The sequence below is a fragment of the Rhinolophus sinicus genome, chromosome 15, assembly GCF_057876585.1.
Source record: "Rhinolophus sinicus isolate RSI-liver-muscle chromosome 15, RSI-T2T, whole genome shotgun sequence".
NCBI classification, from domain to species: Eukaryota; Metazoa; Chordata; class Mammalia; order Chiroptera; family Rhinolophidae; genus Rhinolophus; species Rhinolophus sinicus.
In genome coordinates, this window is record NC_142515.1 from 22,579,623 (window position 1) to 22,601,362 (window position 21,740).

The window sequence follows — 21,740 nt, forward strand, 5'->3', positions numbered from 1 at the left end:
GAGTTCAGAGAGCAAAATTGAGTATGTCTGACACTAACACCATAGAAAGAAAAGAAGCACAAAGAGCACGCTGGAGTTCTCTTTAGTTTATGTTTATTAGTTTGCGTAGTGACGTAGATCTTCCAAACACGGGGGAACCCCTCAACCTCACCCATCTTACATAGAAATGCAAGTTAACTTGTTTCAATGCCTGTTATAAAAAAACAAACCATACCCTTTAAAAAATCTGATTTAACACATTTTTTATTTCACGTTTTTCCATTTCTTTATAAAAGTCATCTCCTCACTAGCAGCTCTCTCCCCTAGAGTGGGAGAAGGGGATGGAGATGGTTGGACACCTCCAAATAAAAGGGGGAAGGGGAGAAGGGCCCAGGGTTACCTCCTGAGGTTCTTCTGGGCCTGTTTCAACAATGTGTCAAAGTCAAGAGAATCAAATTTGCTCTTTACAGGAGCAGGGTCAAAGTCTTCCCAGTTGGAGTCTATAAAGGTAGAGAGAGACAAACATCAAGGTCTCTGACTGCACTTCCCAGCTACAGGGTCCTCAGCAGGTCCGCCACCTCCCATCCCAATAATGGATGGAGCTAAAATCACCCTGATTTTAAGTAAAAAATATGAGAGCCCCATTTCTCCTCTTCCCATCCCTTAGGTTCTTCGCATGTCCGGTGACAAGTCTGCCTAGCCCACTCTCAAAAGGACTGGGAACCCTTCCGGGGATATCGAGTACACCAAAGCCTCAGGGCCTCCCTCCACTTACCAAGATCAGAATAGCTTCTCTTGCAGAACTGCCTGCGGCCCCCAAAGCAAAGATCAAAGGGCTGCTCATCTGCCTGCCTCAGCTTGTGGCCACTCTCGATGGCTGCAAATGCCTCCTCAGCATAGCGGTAAGTGACGAAGCCATAGTTGTCACTGGTGGGGAGGGTGAGGCAGAGGCTGGTTATGTGGGCAAATGCCATGGAGGAGAAACAGCCCCCAGGGTACAGAGAGGGACTGGAGTGATTCTTCTAATTTCCCAAATGGCCAACCCCAAATATAGGAATGAAGTTGTCCAACATTGACCGTATACCGGAGCAAGAGGAAACGACAAAGAAGCATCAAGGTACATGAATGGGACAAAAAGGACATCCTGACCTTCGGGCCCAAGCTTACCCTTGGACACGGAAGTGGATGGTGCACTCTTCAATCTCTCCAAAAACAGAGAACCTCTGTTTCAGCTCTGACCGAGTCATGCGGCCAGGTATTTTCCCAATGAAGACCACTCTTCTCTCCTCCTATGTTGGGTCAAGGAAAATTGACACACCATGAGCCAGGGCCAGAGCTACAAATGGCTCTCTGAGCTCATGGCTCAGAGGCAAGCCCCCTCCTCCCACAACCTATTCCTCTACTCACTATTGCACGCTCCTTCTGCAGCACTCTTTGCCTTTGGTAATGGTCGTGTGAACGATAAGAGCTGTACCTAACAAGAGAAGAAGGTGCCATCAGTCTCACTGACATTAGACAGCTCAAGTTTCAGAACTCTCAGGAACTTGCAGTGACTCCCTGAACACATGCTCACCGCCGCCTCCTGTCACTTCTCCGGCGGGGGGATGGGGAACGGGACCGGCTTCGGGAACTAGATGAGGATGAGGAAGATGAGGAAGATGAAGAAGAGGAAGAACATCTTCCGGAACGTCCAGAGGAACTGCAACTGGACCTGGAGAATAAAAGGGCACAAAGGAATGCTGGGAGAGGTGCAGGTGTATTCCACTTACCTCACCCTGGCCCCAACCCTGCCTCCCTATAAGGAAGCTCAGGGGCAAAGGAGAGCAGAAGAAGTCTAGAAAAACTTCACAGATGACCAAACAGGTCCTCATGAATTTTAGACGTATCTGGAATGTTTTACAATGTTTTGGCATAGATCCTATTTCTTTTCAATAACACAATTAAAAATTGAAAAATATTTCACAAATCAGAAAGAAGAAAAATAAACAGACACAGAGAAATAAAGGCCTCTTTATCTAAGTGGGAAAATCTGGACCTGTTACTGAGAAAAAGATACTGCCAGGAAACAGATGAGGCCACAATGACACCCAAAGGAACTGCCCAGACGCTTTCCTCAACAGAACATTAAAGGAAAGACTATCTACCATTAACAACCCACGATCCCACCTTCCCACATACCACCAGGGAAATACCAGAAATGAGGACTGATACAGTATGCGAAGGAATCAACATGGTCAAGATGACACCCTAATGGGCCTCCCCAAGGCAGGTCTCAAGGAAGCAGGAGACCTCAGGGATACCCCAAACTCCAACAGGGGACAGAAGCTATCTTCTCACAGCTTGCCTCCTTAAACAATCCAGGAAAGGGGGAAAAGACAAAAGCCAAAGACAGAGGTAAAGGCCTTAATGCCTAAAAGTATCAAACTCAATGTGCAAAGGCGTTCCAAGTGAACCAGAGAGTACATGAACTTCCTAAATGGAAAGGACCTAACAGGCTATCAGAGCTCACCTTCGCCACCTCTTGTGTGGAGGGGAGAGGGACCTGGACCGGGACCGGGATGAAGACGACGATGAGGATGAGGAGGAAGATGCTTCACTGGTCCGGTGGGACCCAGAGCTGACAGAACTGCTGCGGCCACGGTGGCCCTGCCAGCCCCTGCTTGGGGGGCTGGCTGACCTGCAGGCTTTTCGATAACAGCGCATTGACCGCTGCTTGGCTGAGGCCTCGGGGGGAGTCCTAGTGTTTGCGTCATTCCGGCAGGGTGAGGCCTCAGGGGACAGCAAGGCAGATGGGGCAAGGCAAGAGACCGGGGAATCTGCCTGCTCATTGCTAGTCCTGTGATCAAGTGGCTCCTGGGAGGCAGCTGTGCGTGAGGGCAGGGGGGCAGCTGGGCCCAGGGACAAGACAGGTTTGATGGTGATATCCTGATGGCGTTTGACATTCCATCGGGAGCCTGCCTCTGGAAAGACTAAGGCAGGCACCTTTTTTGGGGGTGTCCTGCTCCGGACACAATAGTCATGGTCCCCAGAGCCCACATGGACTGGACTAGGGCCATGGACCCCTTCTTGGAGGCGGGCTGCAGCTGGATGTTTGGCCTCTGTAACTCCTTCAGGCTTCAGGGTTCCCTCCTGGGCGGTGGACTTAGGAGATTTGGCTTTGGCCAGCAGTGAAACAGCAGCCAAGGGCTTCCATAACTGGTGGGGAGGGGTAGCTGGAGGGGTGAGCCCTGTGAGGGGAGGGAGGATGGAGATAGCAGGATGAGATCCGAGTCTACACTTCCAAACACTGCGTATATAGGATCGAGAGACCCCACCTCATCTCACAAAGTACACCACAAATGGTCAATAGCCCAAATTCTCCCACCGTTGCAACTACTCGTTCTCGAGGGGCCCTATTTTGGGGACCAGCAATAGAAACCAAGCCAGCCAGGGTCTTCCTGAACCCCTCAACAGTTCACTGCCCAAACTTAGCTGGTGACCAGGTTCTGTCTGACCTACCTCTCCATTCCTAGAGCCACACTTTCCCCCAGCACTGCCTGACTTCCGAATGCATCTTTTCTGGACTCATGTAATCATCTTCCTATGAACCCCTACCTGAAGCTTTACACCCGTCCGCCTGTCTTCTACATCCCTGCTGGAGGGAGCACCCAAAAACCAATCTGGTAAAGCTTTTTCAATGCACAGGATAAAGTCCAAATAGCTTACCATTTTATTCCAAGTTCCCATAATCTGACCTCCTACTTACCATTCCAGCTTTATCCCTTGCTTTAGCTCTACCCACCATCCTAAGCAGCCACAACACTCCCGATAAACTGAACCACTGGCAATTCCCCAAAACACACCAAGCTTGTTTTATTTCTTTAGTTCACTCAAGTTGCTCCATCTACCTAGAATGCTCGATCCCCTAAACCTACGTGATTGGTATCAGTGATTTTCTCAAGGCTCTGCTTTGGGGATTACCTTTCATATACCCCTCCCGACTGTCCCCCTTCAGGCCCCAGTATAAACCACACAGACAACCTCTTTACCATACAACCTCTGATACTCAACATATTCATTTCACACTTGCCCCCTGGACTGTGAGAACTTCAAGGATGAGGATCGGATCTCTGTATCCCAACACCTACACACACTTGGTGCAGAACGGGCTCTACAAACATTTGCTGCATAAACTAGTCAAAGGCAGAGTTCCCCACCCTGAACCCACCTGCCACGTTGGCCAGTTCTGGGGCTTGTAACCGGTCTAGGGGCCTCTTCTCCTGGGGAGGGTCAACGCTGCTGGCGGGGGGGAAAAGGGAAAGCCTGGTTCATTGCCTCCTCAACATCTTGTACAGCTGCTTTCCTCACAAAGAATGGAAGAGGGGCGCGTGCAGAGGGACAGGATGACCAAACTGCCCCTATCGTTCTCCTCCAGCACAAAAGGCAGCTTAGCGGCTGTACTGAAGGTTGGGTCTTAGCTCTGCCCAATGCCAGGAAGCCGGCGACTATGACCTTGAATACCAACCCCCCACCCTAACATCAACCTCCTTTAAGCCAGGAGCCTCGCCTGCCTGGCTCAAATCAACCCAAAATCAATGTGGAGAGGAGAATAGGATGCTTGGCATCCTATGCTTGGCAGAATAGGATGGGGTACCATGAACAAGAAAAATGAGATTGGGGAACAAGGAGGTCCAGGGTGCCTGTGTCACCCAAGGAGTCAGGAAAGCCCTAGCCATGAACATCACCCCCCACTTTCTTAGACCATCACCAGTGTTTAGCAAGTTTAAAAGTTTGTTACATGAAAGAAAGAAATCCCCAAAGGCACGACTTGCCAGACGATACAAGGCACCTCCAGGATATTTGGAACCCCAGACTGGAATCAGCCAGAGGCTAGTTGGTACACATTCTCCTACCTCACCACCCAAGACAGTGCCCAATAGGGATGTACTGAGCATGGGGAGGGGAAACAGGGAAAGATTCTAGAGCTGTCTAAATGTCCCTGCAACAGAGGCATCCAGTGGACGGTCCCGGAGAGCCGGCCGGCTGCTGACCAACAGCTGTAGGATAACTTGCTCGCGTCTCTATACTTACCCTGAATTTCCTACAGCCAAGCTGTCAGCAGGAGCCGGGGGAGGACACTCCTTTTTGGCTGCAAGGAAACCATACTATAATAGTTAAAAGCCCAACCAGACGTTCCAGATTGAGGAGGCGTAGAAGAAGGCTTTGCGACCCAAAGAAGGAAAATCCACTTTGCCTATATATTCCACTGGGCTCTCCCCAGAGATCCATTCTCCTCCAGTGGGTGCCCAGCTACTATTTTCAATTATCTCTTCTCTGCTCAGAAAAATCCACACTCCCCACTGCATCTGAGATACGATTCCAAACTTCTAAGCCTAACATTCAAGGCTCTCCATGACCTACCTAACTTCCTAGTCTTGTAGCTTACTCTTGTTCTACAGTAATTATATTTTATATTTTGTCTTGAACTACAGATACCCATTACCAATTCAGGAGTCATTTCTGCAGATTTTTCTTCCCAATTAGACCATCCGTGCCTTGAGAACAGGACATTGTATCCTCCACAGCACGTAGATCCATGCCTTGCACTGAAAGAGCGGAGCTATCCACTGCCTTCCACATATTCCATACTCAATTATTCCTATGCCTCCGCCTTTATTCACCACATATACTCTATAAAATCCTGTTTTTCAAGGCCTAGGCTGAGAGCTACTTCCCTCTAAAGAAATGTCCCCAAAGAATGCAACCCACTTGGATCTCCCCATTGGTCTACTTTTGATAGTTCTCCCCATGCTGTACCACCACCCTCTCCCTGGCTTAGATTGCAACACAGGTGAATCTTGTCTCCTTATTTCAATTAGGGCGCTGCTCTCGAGGCTGAGACCGCCCCCCCCCCGCCCCCCCAGTTTAAGTACCAACAGACTGGGCCAAAAGTAAGTATCAACAAAAAGGGGTTGGAGCAAAGCTACTCAGGTTCCCTCACCTTCTGATTTCTCAAACTGCTCCAGCAGACTGGACAGGTCTGACGCCTCAATTCCTGTGGAAGCACACACACAACACAGGATTAGAGAAACCAGCCCCTATCCACTCAGTACACAGGTCCCAGATCACCTCACTTCTCCCTGTATGCTACTCCTGAGCACTGTACTAAGTAAACCAAGACAGCAACACAAAGCAGGAAAGAAGGAAATAAACCCAGAGCGCTACCTCTCAAGAACCCTCCAAAGAAATCCAACAAACGCCAGCCCCACCAAGGTGCTTTATTCTGTTCTATGGAGAATATTCCCCACCCAACCCCCATGCCCTTCTTCACACCAACTTAACGGCGTGGCACTCACCAATCTCACTGATGAAAGCCTGCACCACATCCTCAGGACCCTGGGTACGTGGGGTAGGCAGGAAGGAGAGTTTCCTTACACGGGCTGGGTGGACAGCAGGCAACTTGGTGACAGTGCTCTGCCGTGGTGTGGGTGTGGGAACAGCCTTGGCAACAGGAGAGGGGGGCTCCTCCCGGGACCTATTCTCCTGGGTGTCAAGTTTTAGACTCTCTGATGCAGGCTCCTGAACAGCCACTTTCTCAGCATACAAACATGGTGGAGCCTTATTCTGGGGGCTCTGAACTGGGGAGGACACCTTGTGTTTCAGCTGGGGAGATGCAGGCACTGGCTTAACCTCCACCTTGGTGGGCTCTATCTGTGGAGTTCCCTGGCCAGCCGACCCAAGACTGAGGGGAGCAGCCATCGGCACAGGAAGCACACTTTCAGGAGGGCCAGCTGGGATGCCACTGGGATCCACCGTGGGTGGGGGAACAGCTCTCCCAACAGAGGCTAGAGGCAAAGGAGGTGGGGGCACAGTAGGCCAGAATGGAGGGCGTTGCAGCCCTGGACCCCAACCCAAGGGCCCATAAGTACAGCTAGAGCTATAAGGTGGGACTGGGGCAGGAGGGGATACCCAAGGCACATTGTAAGTGGGGGGAACAGCATAGGAGCCAGGAGTACCAGACACTAGGGGCACCGCTGATGGGGGGGGCAGGCAAGGATAGCCAGAAGGGGACACTGAGGGATAACAAGGCCAGGGTGGCATGGGGGCATAGTGAGTATAGGGATCAGGTGGCACTGGGCCCACAGACATAGGAAGACTAGGAGGGTGCAAGGGTGGTGGGGGCTGACCTGTGACCCCTTGCCCACTTGCGGAAAGGGGCAACATAGGGGTCATGCCCAGCCCACCTGGTGGAAAAGGCAGAGCAGTGGGTATTGTAGGGGGTATGGACTGTACAGTCGGAGGTGGAGGTCTTGCCGGCAGTGGCATCTCTTGGGATGACACCTGCTCAGTGGGAGTTGAGGCCATAGGTTTGCTTGCTGGTGGCTCAGGACTAGAAGCAGGGCTGGGACCCCCAGACACAAAGCAAGCCTCCGAAGGAGTCTCAGGGCTTCTCTGTAGAGCTGTCTTTTTGGCTGGGGCTGGTGGCATGACAAGACAAGGGATGTCTGCCAGCCCTGTGGGGGTCTCTGGGAGGCTAGGCCACTTCCCAGCTGGGGGCTGCGAACTCCTTTCTTCTGCCTCTGCTTGGCGCTGCTGCCTTCGTCGCCGATATTCGGACAGACTAAGAGGCCGAGGTCTGGCTTCCTGGGTTGTGGCAGTGGTACCACTTTCTACTTTCAGAGGACCCACAACCTCTTTGACTTCAGAAATGATGGCCTTTGGGGAGTCCAAGGACTCTGACTCCAGAAGGAACTGGGGGGCTGGACTCCCCTGGGCTGACGACACTGCGGCACGTCTGGGATCAGTTGGCCTAGACTTAACTAGCACAGGGTTAACCGGAGCCAGATCATTGGAAACAGAGTCAACTGGTGCTGGGTTGGCCGAGACAGAGTCAACTAGTGGCAAGTCACCTGAGATAGGAACAACTACTGCACGGTCAGTTGCTGCCAAGTCAGCTCGGACTGGCTCAGTGAGCACTGGGTCAGCTGGGAGATGGTCATCCAGCTCTGTGTTAGCTGAAGGAAAGTCGACCAGTGCAAGGTCACCAGGTACAGGGTGAGCTGGAACAGGAGCAACTGCAGTGGGACCAGCTTCCACGGAGTCGAGTGGCATGGGGTCGGCTCGAGCAGAGTCAACCAATGAGAGAGAGTTGGTTTCAATGGTGTCACCCAGGTTGGGGCACAGGTCTAGAGGACCTTCTTTAGCAGGACTAGCTTGTCCAGCACTACTCTTCAAGTTCCCAGGGCTAGGTTTCTCCACCGTAGCTGCCCAGGCCCGAGCCCAAGCCCGGGGCTTCCCTCTACCACGAGGCGGCCCCACCTCTCTTTGAAGTTCCTGCTGAGGCAAGGTACCTTCCTGAGAGGTCACCTCTGTAGTCACTGTAGGGTGCCCACGAGAGGATGACCTCAGCCTCCTGGCATAGCCTTCTGTACAGGCTGCTGGCTGTTCCTTGACCTTCTTTCTCCTGCCCTTTCGAGCTCTCTGGGAACTCAGCACTGCGTTGCCTGGTGGGTTCTGAGGCCCCCTGGGTGCCGCTGGCTCCACAACCTCCCTGGGCTCCAACAAGCAGGCTGACTCCAGCTTTTCCTCTGAATCCAGTGACAACCCCTCTTTCTCAGGGCATAGGGCTTCCTTGGACATAGCAGCCTCTGTCTCTGACTCTAGTGTAGGCATGAGCAGCTGCAAAGCCGGACTGGCCTCTAGCAAGTCATCTAGGAGCACAGGCTGGGGTCCAGCAGGTATCTGCCGCACCACAACTGGAATCTCCAGGTCATTGCCAGCTGTAGCTGCCTGGCCCACAATCTCTAGCACCATACAATCCTCAGGCAGTGTCAAATCATCCAGCTGCTCCTGAAGCTCATTCTCGAGGGATGTCAGGTGGGTCAGGTTGGGCAGGCAATACGGGTGCATGGCCCGCACCAGCTCACTCAGGGAAGAGATGCTCTCGTCACCAGCTGCCCGTACGGCCATCTCTGCTGCTGCTGTTTTATCTTCCTCCTCGGGGCAGGCCAGGTGCATGGGGAAATCTGGGATGCCGCTCATGGAGTTGTCATGCTCCCCAGCAAGCATCTGGCCACTGAAGCTGGCCACCTCCTCCTCTTCTTCCCCATCACTACGCTGCTGGGGAGAAGGGGATTGGCCCCTGCGGGGTCTGGATCTTGGGGGTCTCCAGCTAGGAAGTTTGGGGGAAGAGGTCTCCACGAAGGAGGGGGGGGAGAAGTCCCAAGGGGGATCTGCGAGAGACATCTCAACCTGAAGGAGAGACAAGAAGCCACAGGGATTTTCTCCAGGAATGTTTTTCCAGACCTGTCCCCACATACTCCTCCCTCCTGGGATCCCGAGGCTACTGAGTCAGGCTTACCCCACTCACTCTACTACTGCCTGTGCTGGGACCCAGTGGGTCAACTGGAGTGATGAGGTCACGTTCTGAGGGTGTCCGAGAGAGAGTGAGCAGCTTGTGCAGCTATGAGGGAGAAAAGGACCTGAGATGAGCTTGTGCTTCAGCACTTTGTGAATAGGTCCACGGATGTGGTTCTAACCTTGGCACCAACCATACATCCCCTTGCCCTGGTCCCACACTCACAGAGGAGCCCTCCCGAGGTGACACAAGTAGCTCCGAGTCAGGAATGCTGTCAAATGGAGACAGGTTCTCAGAATCTGCATTGTCCAAGATCTCCGTCAGAGCTGTGAGCAGTGACATTTCATTCTGGTCCTCCAGAGATAACCTGCTCTGCTCCAGAAAGACAACAGGAAGGTTCCACCAACATCCCTAATGACCTACTGTGCCACTGAGAAGAACTGGATGCCAAGAGAATCAGTCTCCCAGGCCCAGTTCAGGTAAATGTGACAGGGAGACATTTGCGTCCCGGGGACATGGGTTCCAATCTGATTTACTACCATCCATGACATCTCTAGTGTCAACAAACCTGTTAGAATTGAGTCTTAAACTTATGTTTCACACGCTCCCGCTCCCTCTACACTCAAGTAAGAAGTGGGATGCTCAGTAGACAACTCTTGGCTAAGCTGGAATTGGGCTCAAAACAGTGATCAGAACCTTCTGGACATGTATGTCAGGGGCCCAGGCAGGGGGAAAGGCCTTGGACTATAGTCCAAGCCTGCCAGGTCATCCTTACATGGGACATAATCTGGCAGCCTGCAGCCCGACTCTCACCTAGAGACAAAAAACATATTTCAAGGACTCAGGTTGGGTATCCAGGAGCCAAGGTTCTAGAAGAGCCACTGAGTCATAGGCTCCCATGCAGAGCTCCTGCCTGAAGACCTCCCAGCCCAGCTCCAGCTCACCTCCCCAAGGCCCCCAAAGTCCTCGATGAGAGAGATGAGGGAGGCGTCCATGTAGCTCTGCATGGTCCCCAGCAGGGTCTCATCCTGCAGCATTAGCTCCTCCATCTCCAGGTCCTTGTCCTTCAGGCAGGGGCCCAGCCGAGACAGACTGACAAAGCCAGAATTATCCACCTCTTCATGCAGCAGCACCTGGGGCCAAGGGGGGAAGGTCAGAAGGGCGTGATGAAGGCTGCAGGACACAGGTCCCCTGGGCCAGCTGACTGAGCTGCTCTGTAAACAAGGTGCCAGCCGTCCACTAATGGCCCCACACCTGGCAGGAGCCCTACCACAGCCAAACCTCCAGACTTGCTAGGCAGAGAAAAGTATAGCCCAGGAGCCAAAGCCCCAATCAGGATGGCAGCTTTCAAGGATATCTGGGCAAAAAAGTTTGGACTCCATCCAGAACAGGTGGAGTCACAAGAGATGATTAAACTAGGGAGTAAAAACATCAAAAAGATCAAGATTGTTCAGAAGAGTCATCTGCTGGCAGTGTGAAGGCAGACAGTCTGAGGGGCACACCAAAGGAGAGACCAGCAGGCAGGCAGTTTCAGAGTTTCAGCCACCACCACCTTACCTCCCTCAAGTCCTGCTTAGGCCTCTCTTCTCTGCTTAGCTCAAACTTCACCTTTCCCAAAAAGACACCTCAGGCTGCCCCAACCCAAAACGATCTCTCCCCTGAGTTCACACACATTTCTGTACCACTCCCTTTTCTGGATGTCACATTTTGCCCCCTCCCCAGCCCGTGACATTCTTTCCATCATGACTAAAACTAGATTCCAAGTTCCTTTGGGGCAAATAATCCTTTACATTCTATTAGCTTATATTTTTCTGGGCTCTTAGAAGGGTTTAAATTGTGCATGTACTTCCTGGTTATCGCCTAGCACAGTGTCTTATACACAGTTGATTTTCACACTTCACACTTTCGTTTGAAGGCCCTACAATGTGCCACCCAACCTCTCAATGGTAGTCCCAAGGGAAAAAAAAAGTCTCTTCCCTACCACACCAGGTGAGAGCAAAAGATGAGAAAGCTTGATTCTGTAGATGGAAAAGCCCCACCCCATCACTTCCCTGAGAACTAGAAATGTCATCACCCTTGTTAGGCAGGGAGCCACCCGTCCAGGCCTGTCAAGCATATGGGCGTGGGCAGGGCCAGAAGTGGCTGGAATGGGGCTGGCAAGGCTAGAGGCCACAGTCCAGAGGCACAGGTATCTCCACTATAGGAACAGATGATGCAAAGGCTGGAGAATAGGAACAAACACGGACACGCCAGCCCCCTTTCCCCTTCTGCAGCAAAGGAAAACTCTGCACCTCTTCCAAAAAGAAGAAAAAAAAGCAACAGGTGTAACTACACCCCACACCCACCCTCCTAACTAAGTGGAGGAGTTCTGATACCCAGGGAGAGAAAAAGGCTAGATAGGGACACTTTAAGAGGCCAGGCCCAGAGGTGAAGTGAAAAGTGGCAAATTTTAGACACTAACTCCTCCCATGCCTTCACAATCCTGTAATTACAACCAGCAGCTGAATAGCACCTGGCTCAGCAAACACTCCTGGGTGAGCAAAGAGGCTGCATCCCGACTTGCCCTGCCACTTACCTGGCCCAGCCACTGGGCCAGAATCTCAAGACAATGCCCAGCTCTACAGACCACTCATCACTACCTCCATTAGACAAGTACTAGAGCCCCAGTCAGAGACACCCCCCTTTTCAGCTGACCTCACCCATCATTCAATCCCCAAACAACACAGCTCCCAGGCTACCATGATCATCTAGGGACTAAGCCCAGGCCAAAAGTGAGCCAGCCACCGGCATCTTTAACTTCAACAACTTCCCAACTGGCTTTCCCACATCCAGTCTTGTCCTGGCATTGTTCAAAACCCGCTACAAACTTTTAAAAATACAATCTGATCACTTCCCAAGACCCTCCCTAAGTCCCTCCCATGGTATCTTTCTGCTCTTGGCATTAGGTTTAAACTCCTTAAAATGGCTTACAGGGGTCCTGGTCTTCCCCACCAGCCTCTTCTGCCCCAGTGTGTCTTCTCTCACCAACTTGCCTGTGTCTCTACACACCAGCCATGTAGATCTCTCAGTTTCTCTGATAAGCCATGTTCTCTCCCACTTCAAGCCCTTCACATCCTCTTCCCTCTAATGCAAGTGTCCCCCACCTGCCACACAGCCTTCAAGTCTCAGCTTAAAATGTCCTTTCCCAGACCCTGCATAGTAGATTACTACTGCTGAATTACATAATCCCAAATATGCTGCACTTCCCTTTTTGTCCCACTCATCATTTATTGTGCCGAGCTCATAGGACAGACACCACGTGTGGTTTACCATAGTAGCCCGTGTCTGAACATAATGGTACCTCAATAAATACCTAGTTGACTAGCTTCTACCTACCCTTCTTTTTGTTGGGGGAGAAGGGGAGTGGCACAGGGAGGAACAGGACAATCCCTCCAGAAGACCCCTTCCAACCCCAAATGACCACCCAACTTGGATTACTGCTAGTCATGGATCCTTCCTACCTCTCCCCCCAAGGGTGGGCAGCACCAGTCCCACAAGTTGTGACCTCTGAGAAAATGTAGGAAAAGGGGGTGGGCAGCTCCCAAGTTAGAGCCCCAGAAGCCATTCTCTCCTGAGCAAGGGCCTGGATTGGTCTGCTTGAACTAACATTACCTGGCAACCTGCAGCCCAACTCCCACCTAGAGAAGAACAAAAAAAGTTTTCAAGGACTCAACTTAATTGCTTTAGAGAGATAACAGTTCAAACTAAGTCCTGCACACCTCCACTCTGGGAGGGAACTTTTAAGAAGCCCTTTGCTGAGGGGTAATAAGATAACACGTTTTAAGTATGGAGAACTGAAAGACAAGAAGAAAAAAATCCAATAGAAAGAATTCCCCTCATCCCATAAATGTTCAATTAGTGTTGAATAGTTCTCAAACCGCCTCCAACTTTTACCATCCCCAGCAAAAATTCCAGAGAGCCTTAAATACAGCCCACCTCAATGTGTATGTCAGTTCACAGAAGTAGGCCTTCGTTGCCTCCTCAAAAGAGATGCTGAAGGAAAAAGTGAGAGGGAAGAGGATTCCCTTTCCTTTTCTTAATTCTGTCCCATGTACATGTTGACAACTCCCCACTCCCCTTGAATCAAGACTAAGGCAGAACTGAAGGCAACCAAAACGCCAGTGCTCGTGACTCATAACCCACCCTAAGCTGGTCAGTCTGAAGCCACCACAAGCTCATTCCACAGCCCTTCAACCTACCTCAGTCCTCCACCCTCCCCAACACACTCCGCCATCTGCAGGGAACAGACTCCCCGGACATCTGGAAAGTCCTTCACCATCCGCTGTCTAGAGGCGCCGCGGACCAAACGCGGGAGGAAAAAAACTCCTCCATGGCTCTCAACAAAGTTGACTCAAGCAGCCTCTACCTTCCTTCTCGGCCAGGGGCCCCCAGCCCGGTGCGAGATGGCGGGACCCGCTGAGACACACCCAGTTCCCGGCAGTGCGGCTCTAGCGCGGATACGAGATGCCGGCAGCCTGGGGCGGGAGCCACGTGGACATCCCCTCCCCGCCCCCACGTGGACCCGCGGCCCCCCCAACCTCGAGCCCAACCCACGTGGGTGCCGGGGCCGCCTAGAGGGGGAGGGGTAGCAGACAAGTTCTCCCGGGAAAATCGCTCCCCCCACCCCACGTGGCTCCTAAAAGGCACTGCGGCGCGGGACTAGGGGGCTAAGGGAACCCCCACTCGGCATCCTTAGAGGTAGATCTTAGCCCTCGACTCCAAATCTGAATCCTTGACACTCTCCCCCTTCTCCCCCGCATCACGGGCCATGTTTCCGACACCGGTCTCTACCCCTCCGGCGTTCCGAAGGCATGGCCATAGAGACCTTGCCTCTGCCCGTGTCTCCCCAGCAAACGGCCCAGGTTCACTCGGCCCAACCCGTCTCCCACAGCCAGCCGGCATCGACTCGAGAGCGCTTCCTCCCTTTCCTGTGGCGTCCACGTGTCACCGCCCGGCACACGCCGCTTTGCTGCCAGCCGCGGGCCGCCCGCCACTCTCTCACCTGCTCCCCGCCGCTCACAGTGCCCACAGTCCCATATGGCGCTTGGCTCCGACTCCCCCTACTGCTGCCGCGGACTCCACCGCCAGGGTCGGGGCCGGGGCCACCAGTCGGAGGCGGCACGACTCGATCTCTCCGTCCCCGGCGCGCCGCCATCTTGGCCCCTGAACACCCAGTGCAGCTCTGATAGCCGGCGCCGCCGCCGAGTCGCCTGCCTCGCCCAGCCGATTGTGGGACGGGAACTACAACTCCCGGAAGACACTGCAAGACTACGAATCCCAGAAGGTCATGCGGCGAGATCCACTTGCACCCGGAAAGAGGGCTCTGGCCTGGCTAGGGAATCTGGGAGTAGTAGTCACTTTAAGCAGAGCCCGAGTGGCACATGCTATAGGCTAACTGTAATGCTTCGTTTTTGCTGTGTAGTGGGGACCCAGTTGGGGAGCGAGAGGTAATAAGGGAAGAGTTAACATTTGCGCACTTTATCGGAACGCCCTCTTTGCCTGATGTTTTTTACCTGCTGTACTGTGCGTACATTCCTTTCACCTGAGTCCAAGTGGGCCTATGTTTTGAAACAGCACCCCCTAGTGAGCATCCGCGCTCCAGGCTCTAACCCTCATCTAGTCTCATACTGCGGTACTACTGCGAGTTTATTTAATCACAAAACATTAAAGTACTGCGTTCTCAGCGTTTATCTGGGCCGCTCAGAAACCCAGGTTGGCGTCTCATTACCAAATTTATTTCCTGCTAATGCAGATCATCTTGCTGTCCTCCAAAGACAACAGGTGTTCTCCTGCCTTGGTTTTTCTGTGGAATACTGGCACCTGGAAGTATCTTTCATGCCCTATTTTATCCAAGAAAGCCTTTTGGATCATTCCAGCCAACTGTGATCCCTCTCTGTATTTCTACAGTCTATCACTATCTCTACTATTCACTCACTTGCCATTTAGAAACTACTTCATACTGTTTTCCTATTTTTAAAAAGTTTTTTATTACAAAAGTTTAAGAATCATTTCACACGGTACAAAACTATATACATATAAAGTATAAAAAATGTATTTGGTGTGCAAATTCTAGTTCTCCCCAGATTTAACCCTTGTCACCTTCAGTGTGTATTCATCCACACTTTTTCTATGAAAATGAAATTATATAGGGTTGTACATTGGTCTTTTTTTGTTGTTCAAAAATAGGACCACTCCATATGTGTGGCTCTACAACTTGCTTTTTTTCATGTAACAATGTTAATTCACCCATTAACCAAATATTTACTGAGATCTTAGTACGTACTAATTCCATTATATAACTATGTCATTATTTAAATTACATTTATTTCCAGTTTTTGTTTTTTTTCCTAATAGGCCATGAGAAAAGTTAGGCTTGCTGCAGTATATTCCATCCAATAAACATTCACTGGAGCTTGGAATAGTTCTGAAGACTGGGAAATTCAAGATAAAAGTGCCAGCAGAGTTGGTGTCTAGTGGTGGTCCTCATCCTGGGTTGTAGACGACCACCTTCTCACTGTTTTCTCACAGGGTCTTTCCTTGGTATGTGTTTGTGGGGAGGGAGGGAGACAGTAAGTGAGGTGGGGAGAGAGAGAGAAGGAAAGAAAGAGAGGAAGAGAGAAGGGAAGAGAGCTATTTCCAGTTTTTATTTAAGTTATATTTATTTCCAGTTTTTCACTATAACGAATTAAGTTACAGTGAACATTCTTATACATGTGTACATGTATCTTCACACTTTTGTACACTTTCTGTGGAATAATTTCTTTAAAATGAGATTGCTGAATTAAAGGATATATACGTTTGAAATTTTGGTGGATAATACCAAATGGCCCTTGAGGAAGGTTGCATCAATATACATTCCCACAAAAATATTCATGAGAGGAGAGCATCTCTGTTCTGGACTGAATTGTGCCCACCTCCACACCCACACCAGGCAAAATTCATATATTGAAGGGCTCCACCCCCAATATGATTGTATTTGGAGATAAGAGTGATAAAGAGGTAAAATTAAATGACATCATAAAGGTGGGAGCCTAATTCAACGGGCTGCCGTCAGAATTGGAAGAGACACCTGCAAGATAGGGAAAGAGGTCTCACCAGAAACCAGCCCCGTCAGCACCTTGATCTTTGACTTCCAGCCTCTAGAGCTGTGAGAAAATAAATTTCTGTTGTTTAAGCCACTTCGTCTGTGGTATTCTGTTATGGCAGCCTGGGCAGACTAACACAACTGTCTTTTAGTTTTGTAATCTTTCAGGTGTATTAGTTTTGTCTTTCCAAATAAGCTTTAAAAGCCACAAATTCAGAAACTGAGTCTGTTCACAATTATGTCTATAAAATAGTCCTATGAGGGCAACAATAAAGTTTATTTCCAATAAACTTGGAAATAATCTGCCTATGAGAAATCAGTAAGAACCAATATAAGACGGCACAATTTTTCCTCTGTGGAAGAAACATACTCTAAGAGATGCTCAGTAATGTTGGTGATTTGGGCACTGGTTATTGTCATTATTATGGTGATTAGGCTTCGGGAAGAAGATTAATGGTAAAGAAAAAAAATTGTGCCATTTTTGCTTTGTTCAGCATCTGACAAAACAATGTATTCACCTAAGTATGGTATCTGCATGGAATCTACTCAAAAAGATAAAAATACATGAGTCTCCAGTACCACTGAGACAAGGGTGGTATCATGGCTACTAGTGTCCTTGGCAGGTGCATTCCTAAGGGCCATGAAGGAAAACCTCAGAGACATAGCCACCAAATATTGGAACCTCCAATCATGCGTCCTTGCTTGACTCCATGCTCACCAAAGGCTCATCTGATTATAATAACTGAATCCACATATCATTTTCTATGGGGATAAAGAGTATTGATTAGTGAGACAAAATGCCCTGTTCACATGATCTATATTTCTCAGTATGAATTAACAAATCAGCTTTCTGGTTTATTTACTGAGCACTTACTATGTGCCAGGCACTGTTTTAGGCACTGGAGATGCAGTAATGACAAAAAGACAAACAAAACAAAACAAACATAAAAACTCTAACAAAGCTCACATTCTGGTGGGGAGACAATCTCCAAGTAAACAAAAGAGTCAAAATAATTTGAAAGAGCTGTAAGTGCTATCAGAAAATAAATGGGAGAATGTAAAAAGTAAGAGGAGACAATTTTGTACAGAACGATCAGGTAAGGCCTCTGAAGAGGAGATATTTGCAGTAAGACCTGAATCACAAGGAAGACCTACCGTTCAAAGAGCATTCTGTTGTAAGAACAGCTAGTGCATAGGCTCTGAAGTGGGAGCACATTTGTTGTGTTTAAAAGGAAGACCAGTGAAACTTCTTTAAAATCCAGATTTCAGGGGCCGGTCCGGTGGCTCAGGCGGTTAGAGCTCCGTGCTCCTAACTCCGAAGGCTGCCGGTTCGATTCCCACATGGGCCAGTGGGCTCTCAACCACAAGGTTGCCAGTTCAACTCCTCCAGTCCCACAAGGGATGGTGCGCTCCGCCCCCTGCAACTAAGATTGAACATGGCACCTTGAGCTGAACTGCAGCTCAGCTCGTGGATGGCTCAGTTGGTTGGAGTGCATCCTCTCAACCACAAGGTTGCCAGTTCGACTCCCGCAAGGGATGGTGGGCTGCGCCCCCTGCAACTAGCAACGGGCAACTGGACCTGGAGCTGAGCTGCGCCCTCCACAACTAAGACTGAAAGGACAACAACTTGACTTGGAAAGAAAGGACAACAACTTGACTTGGTAAAAAGGCCTGGAAGTACACACTGTTCCCCAATAAAGCCCTGTTCCCCTTCCCCAATAAAATCTTAAAAATAAAAATAAAAAATCCAGATTTCAGATCCCTTTCCCTCTTCAGAGATAGGATTTCCTCTTATGTGAAGGTGGGGCTTTCTACATATTTAACATATTTCCTGGGAGTTTCTTATACACTTTGAAAAACTATTTTGGCTGGGAAAAGAAGGAATGGTGGTGGTTAAATGAAAATGGTGATGATGATGGTCAATGGACAAGAGGGGAAGGAGTCATGTGCTGAGGCAGGAGAAGATAAATCCTATCATATAATTCTTACCATTCACCAAATGCTATAGGACACATACTAGGTTCTAGGCACCCTGTTAGGTGCTGGGGACACAGCCATCAATAAGAGATATATATATATATATATATATATATATATATATATATATATATATATATATATAACATCTACTATCTTGATGGAAAAAGAAGATTCATTCTTGAAAGAACAATGTCAATAAGAATTTGAAGTAGTTTCAGGGGTAAGAGAAATGTGGGAGAAAACAGAAGGCCAAGGTCAAGTTCAGCAGACGGGGTTAGATGGGACAGTTTATAGGGGCTAGAAACAGCAGCAAACTCACCTCTTCTGGAGTTAGTCTCACCAGTTGTTTCTGCTGTCAGCCTCTCTGTGGAGCTCCTCTTCCCTTCCCATTTTCTCACCTCACCTCTTCTCAGTCCCTCCCACTTCGTTTCATTCCCTGTGTCTAGAGTTCATCCTGCACTAATGACTGGTATTTAAAAATGCTGGCATGCTGCTGAGTTGTTCAGTTTTAAATGGTTAATTTACGTCATGTGATTTCACCTAAAAAAAAAAAATACTCATATCCATCCATCCAATCAGCCAAGCCTGCCATCCTCCAGGACACTGTCATTAAAGACCCTCTACATAGGCTCACCGCCCCCCTACCATACCTCAGGTCCATCTGCCAGGCATCTGTGACTTCTCTTCCTGTTTTTGCTTGCACCACAATTCGCAGACCTGCTCCAAAGATGTTCTCTCCTTCACTAGGTTGGTCCATACTAGAAGTAAGGCAGGGAAAAGAGCTTGGTGCTTAGCTGTGTGACCTGGGGTAAGTTACTTAACTTCACTAAACCTGGTTCTTCAAGGAGCTGAAACCCCTTAATTTAATCACCCATTCAACAGTATGAGATGATTATTTCCTTAAAGGAAACAGGGCTACTAGATCAGCTGGGGTGGGGATGGGAAATGAAGTTCCAGAGGAGATGAAGCTGGAACTGAGATTTAAATGAGGCATTAACTAGTTAGTAGGCAAAGAAGAGGAAGAACAATGTTTTACAAACAAGTTCAAATTTATTAACAACTCTAAACCTCAGTTCTCTTGCTTGTTCAATGGAAGTAACAGCACCTTCTTCCAAAGGTCCTCATGAAAAATAAATGAGACTTCAGATGTGAAACACCTAGCACAATGCCTGGCACACAGTATATGCTCAACAAATGCTGTTTTTTCTTCTTTGCTTTCCACCTTTCACATGTGTAATCTAGGAGAAGGGAATCTTAGATTCAAAGGAGGAAAAGTCCCCTCCAGGGTGGGTTGTAAGCCCCTTCGTCCACCCAGGTAATTGGTGATCATCGTGGAATCTGGCCAAGCTAGTTGTTTGGAATGAGTGGCCTTAGGGGTAAGTGGTCGCAGTATTAGGGGAAGGCAAATTCAGGGACAGCAGAGAGTGAAAGGAGTCAAAGTAGCTAGTCCCTCTCCACACTATCTCTCGTCCTTCAACCAATCCAGCCCACTCCTGACGCTCTTAAAATAACAGATAACCTCAAAGAAAGCAGAAAGGGGCTAATATATATGGAGTACTGACATGGCTGGCATTGGGCTAAGTGACTGGGCATGCATTGTCTAGTTTGATTCTAAGTTGCAGGTACCAATTACAGAGGGTAAAGCTAAAGGGTAAAGCTCAGAGTGGGGAAGTCAGTTGTCCCAGGTCATTTGCTAGTGAGGAGCAAAGCTGAAATATATCCAAAATTCCAGGCCAGGGTTCTGTTGCTTTTGGTTCCCTTTACTCCCTCTAGTGCTGACCTCTGCCTGGGGAAATGTGAGGAGGAGGTAGACACAGGGAGGGGATGCTGTCAAGGAAATATTTGTGTGTGTTTGCCTTCAGTCAGGTCCATCAGCAATCCCTGCCCCTCCCGCCCCCCTCCTTTGGGGGTGGGGATAGGGAAAGCTGGGGTGAGGGAATCCACATTGTGAATGGGAAGGCTGGAGTTAGTGTGTGGCTGTGCTTACAGCTACCCTCCCCCACCATTTCCTAAACACAGGGGAGGGGTCCCCACCCCTAGGAAGGCCATCTTTTCAACCCCCGAATCCGCATCCGCCCATCATTTTACGCTCCCTCAGCAAAAGCTAAGGTGGAGAGAAAGGAATCTCTTAAACACTTAAGCCTCCATATCTGTAACCCTTCCCCAGCCAGTCAAGCCAGCTGTGCAGACTGGGGAAGGAGTGAGGGAACTTTCATAATCAATCCCCCCTACTAAATAACAAGGGGAGGAGGACCCCCTACCCAGTCTAGGCCAGATGCCCTAGGGAGGAGACACGAGCCCAGGTCCACAGCGTCTACTTCTGGGGCCCACCCTGAAGTTTAAAAAAGCTAGCAGCTGGGGACCCCCCAGAAGAGAGGGGGCCAACTCTCTTTTCCAGACGTCTTCCCTCCCCTCTCTCCTCCTTGCTAATAGGTATTTCCTGTTTATGAGGCAGCTACGGCTGAGCTCTAGGGAAGGGATGGAGATGGAGTCCCCCCCTCTCGGGCTGGGTTGGGGAGTCCTTCAGGAGTGCCTGAAGGTTGTTGAGGCTCCTCCCTGGGGAAGGAGCGTTCCATAAACATTGAGCATCCAGACCCCCCACATACACCTTGGCCACAGACCCTACGAGTAGGGGGCACTGGAGGAATCTGCTTCCAGTTCTTCCCAGTCTCCAGGCCCTCAAAGGAGAGCAGCTTCCAGGCGAGGGCGGGGGGGGAGGGGGGGGAGTAGGGGGAGGCCGGGACTGGATGGAGAAAGGGGGAAGGGAGCAGTGTCTTGACTGATGAGTCAGAGCCTGCAAGGGGGAAAGATGGCCTGCGGATTCCCCCCCTCCCCAGTCCAACCTGGCTGGTCATTCCACCGGCCCCTCCCCCCAACAAAACGCAGATCCTTGGGCCTTAGGCGGGGGAGGGCGGGGACCCCATTTAATTAGCTCTAGTCCCAACTGGTTTAGCAAGCAAGGGAGGGATGGTTAATTTAGGGAGGTGAATTGAGGGGTTACTACAGGAATTAGGATAGTGCTTCTTTTCCCCACCCAGGTTGGGGCGGAGGTGTACAACAAGGGGAGTCCAGAATAAGACTGGGGTCTCAGCAGTCCCTTTTTCCCTCCCAGATCGCGACCGGGGGTGGAGAAAGAACTACACCTCACAGCCCATCCTGGCTCCGCCTCTCCCAGTCCCGGCTCCCGCTCCGGCTCCGCTTCTACGCTCCCAACTCGGCGACGCCCGTAGGACGGACACCGAGTGTGAGGCTTCGCCTCTTATTCCGCCCCCTCGCCCTCCCTCTGGGGTCTCTGCCTCCGTCTCCTTTTTTAAAAGCTGC

At 50.2% G+C, this 21,740-nt stretch overlaps 1 protein-coding gene across 7 annotated transcripts; it reads right to left on the reverse strand.

Annotated features, from left to right (window-relative positions):
- Positions 1 to 225: 225 nt before the first annotated feature.
- On the reverse strand, positions 226 to 21,698 carry PPRC1 (PPARG related coactivator 1). 7 transcript variants are annotated; one of them, XM_074339138.2, is made up of 17 exons: positions 21,563 to 21,698; positions 19,070 to 19,177; positions 18,739 to 18,959; positions 17,595 to 17,863; positions 10,261 to 10,449; positions 9,542 to 9,688; positions 9,320 to 9,421; positions 6,315 to 9,210; positions 5,960 to 6,013; positions 5,050 to 5,107; positions 4,187 to 4,257; positions 2,489 to 3,206; positions 1,553 to 1,690; positions 1,387 to 1,453; positions 1,147 to 1,268; positions 755 to 906; positions 226 to 479 (listed from the first exon to the last, which is right to left on the reverse strand). In XM_074339138.2, the coding sequence occupies exons 5-17, from the start codon at positions 10,363 to 10,365 to the stop codon at positions 376 to 378; spliced, it is 4,734 nt and encodes a 1,577-aa protein (XP_074195239.2). In that variant the 5' UTR covers positions 10,366 to 10,449; positions 17,595 to 17,863; positions 18,739 to 18,959; positions 19,070 to 19,177; positions 21,563 to 21,698; the 3' UTR covers positions 226 to 375. The 7 variants fall into 7 exon arrangements, with proteins under 7 accessions (XP_074195239.2, XP_074195242.2, XP_019580550.3 ...); XM_074339141.2 differs by lacking the exons at positions 17,595 to 17,863; positions 18,739 to 18,959; XM_019724991.3 differs by lacking the exons at positions 17,595 to 17,863; positions 18,739 to 18,959; positions 19,070 to 19,177; positions 21,563 to 21,698 and adding an exon at positions 14,358 to 14,595 and having other exon boundaries at positions 9,329 to 9,421.
- Positions 21,699 to 21,740: the final 42 nt, after the last annotated feature.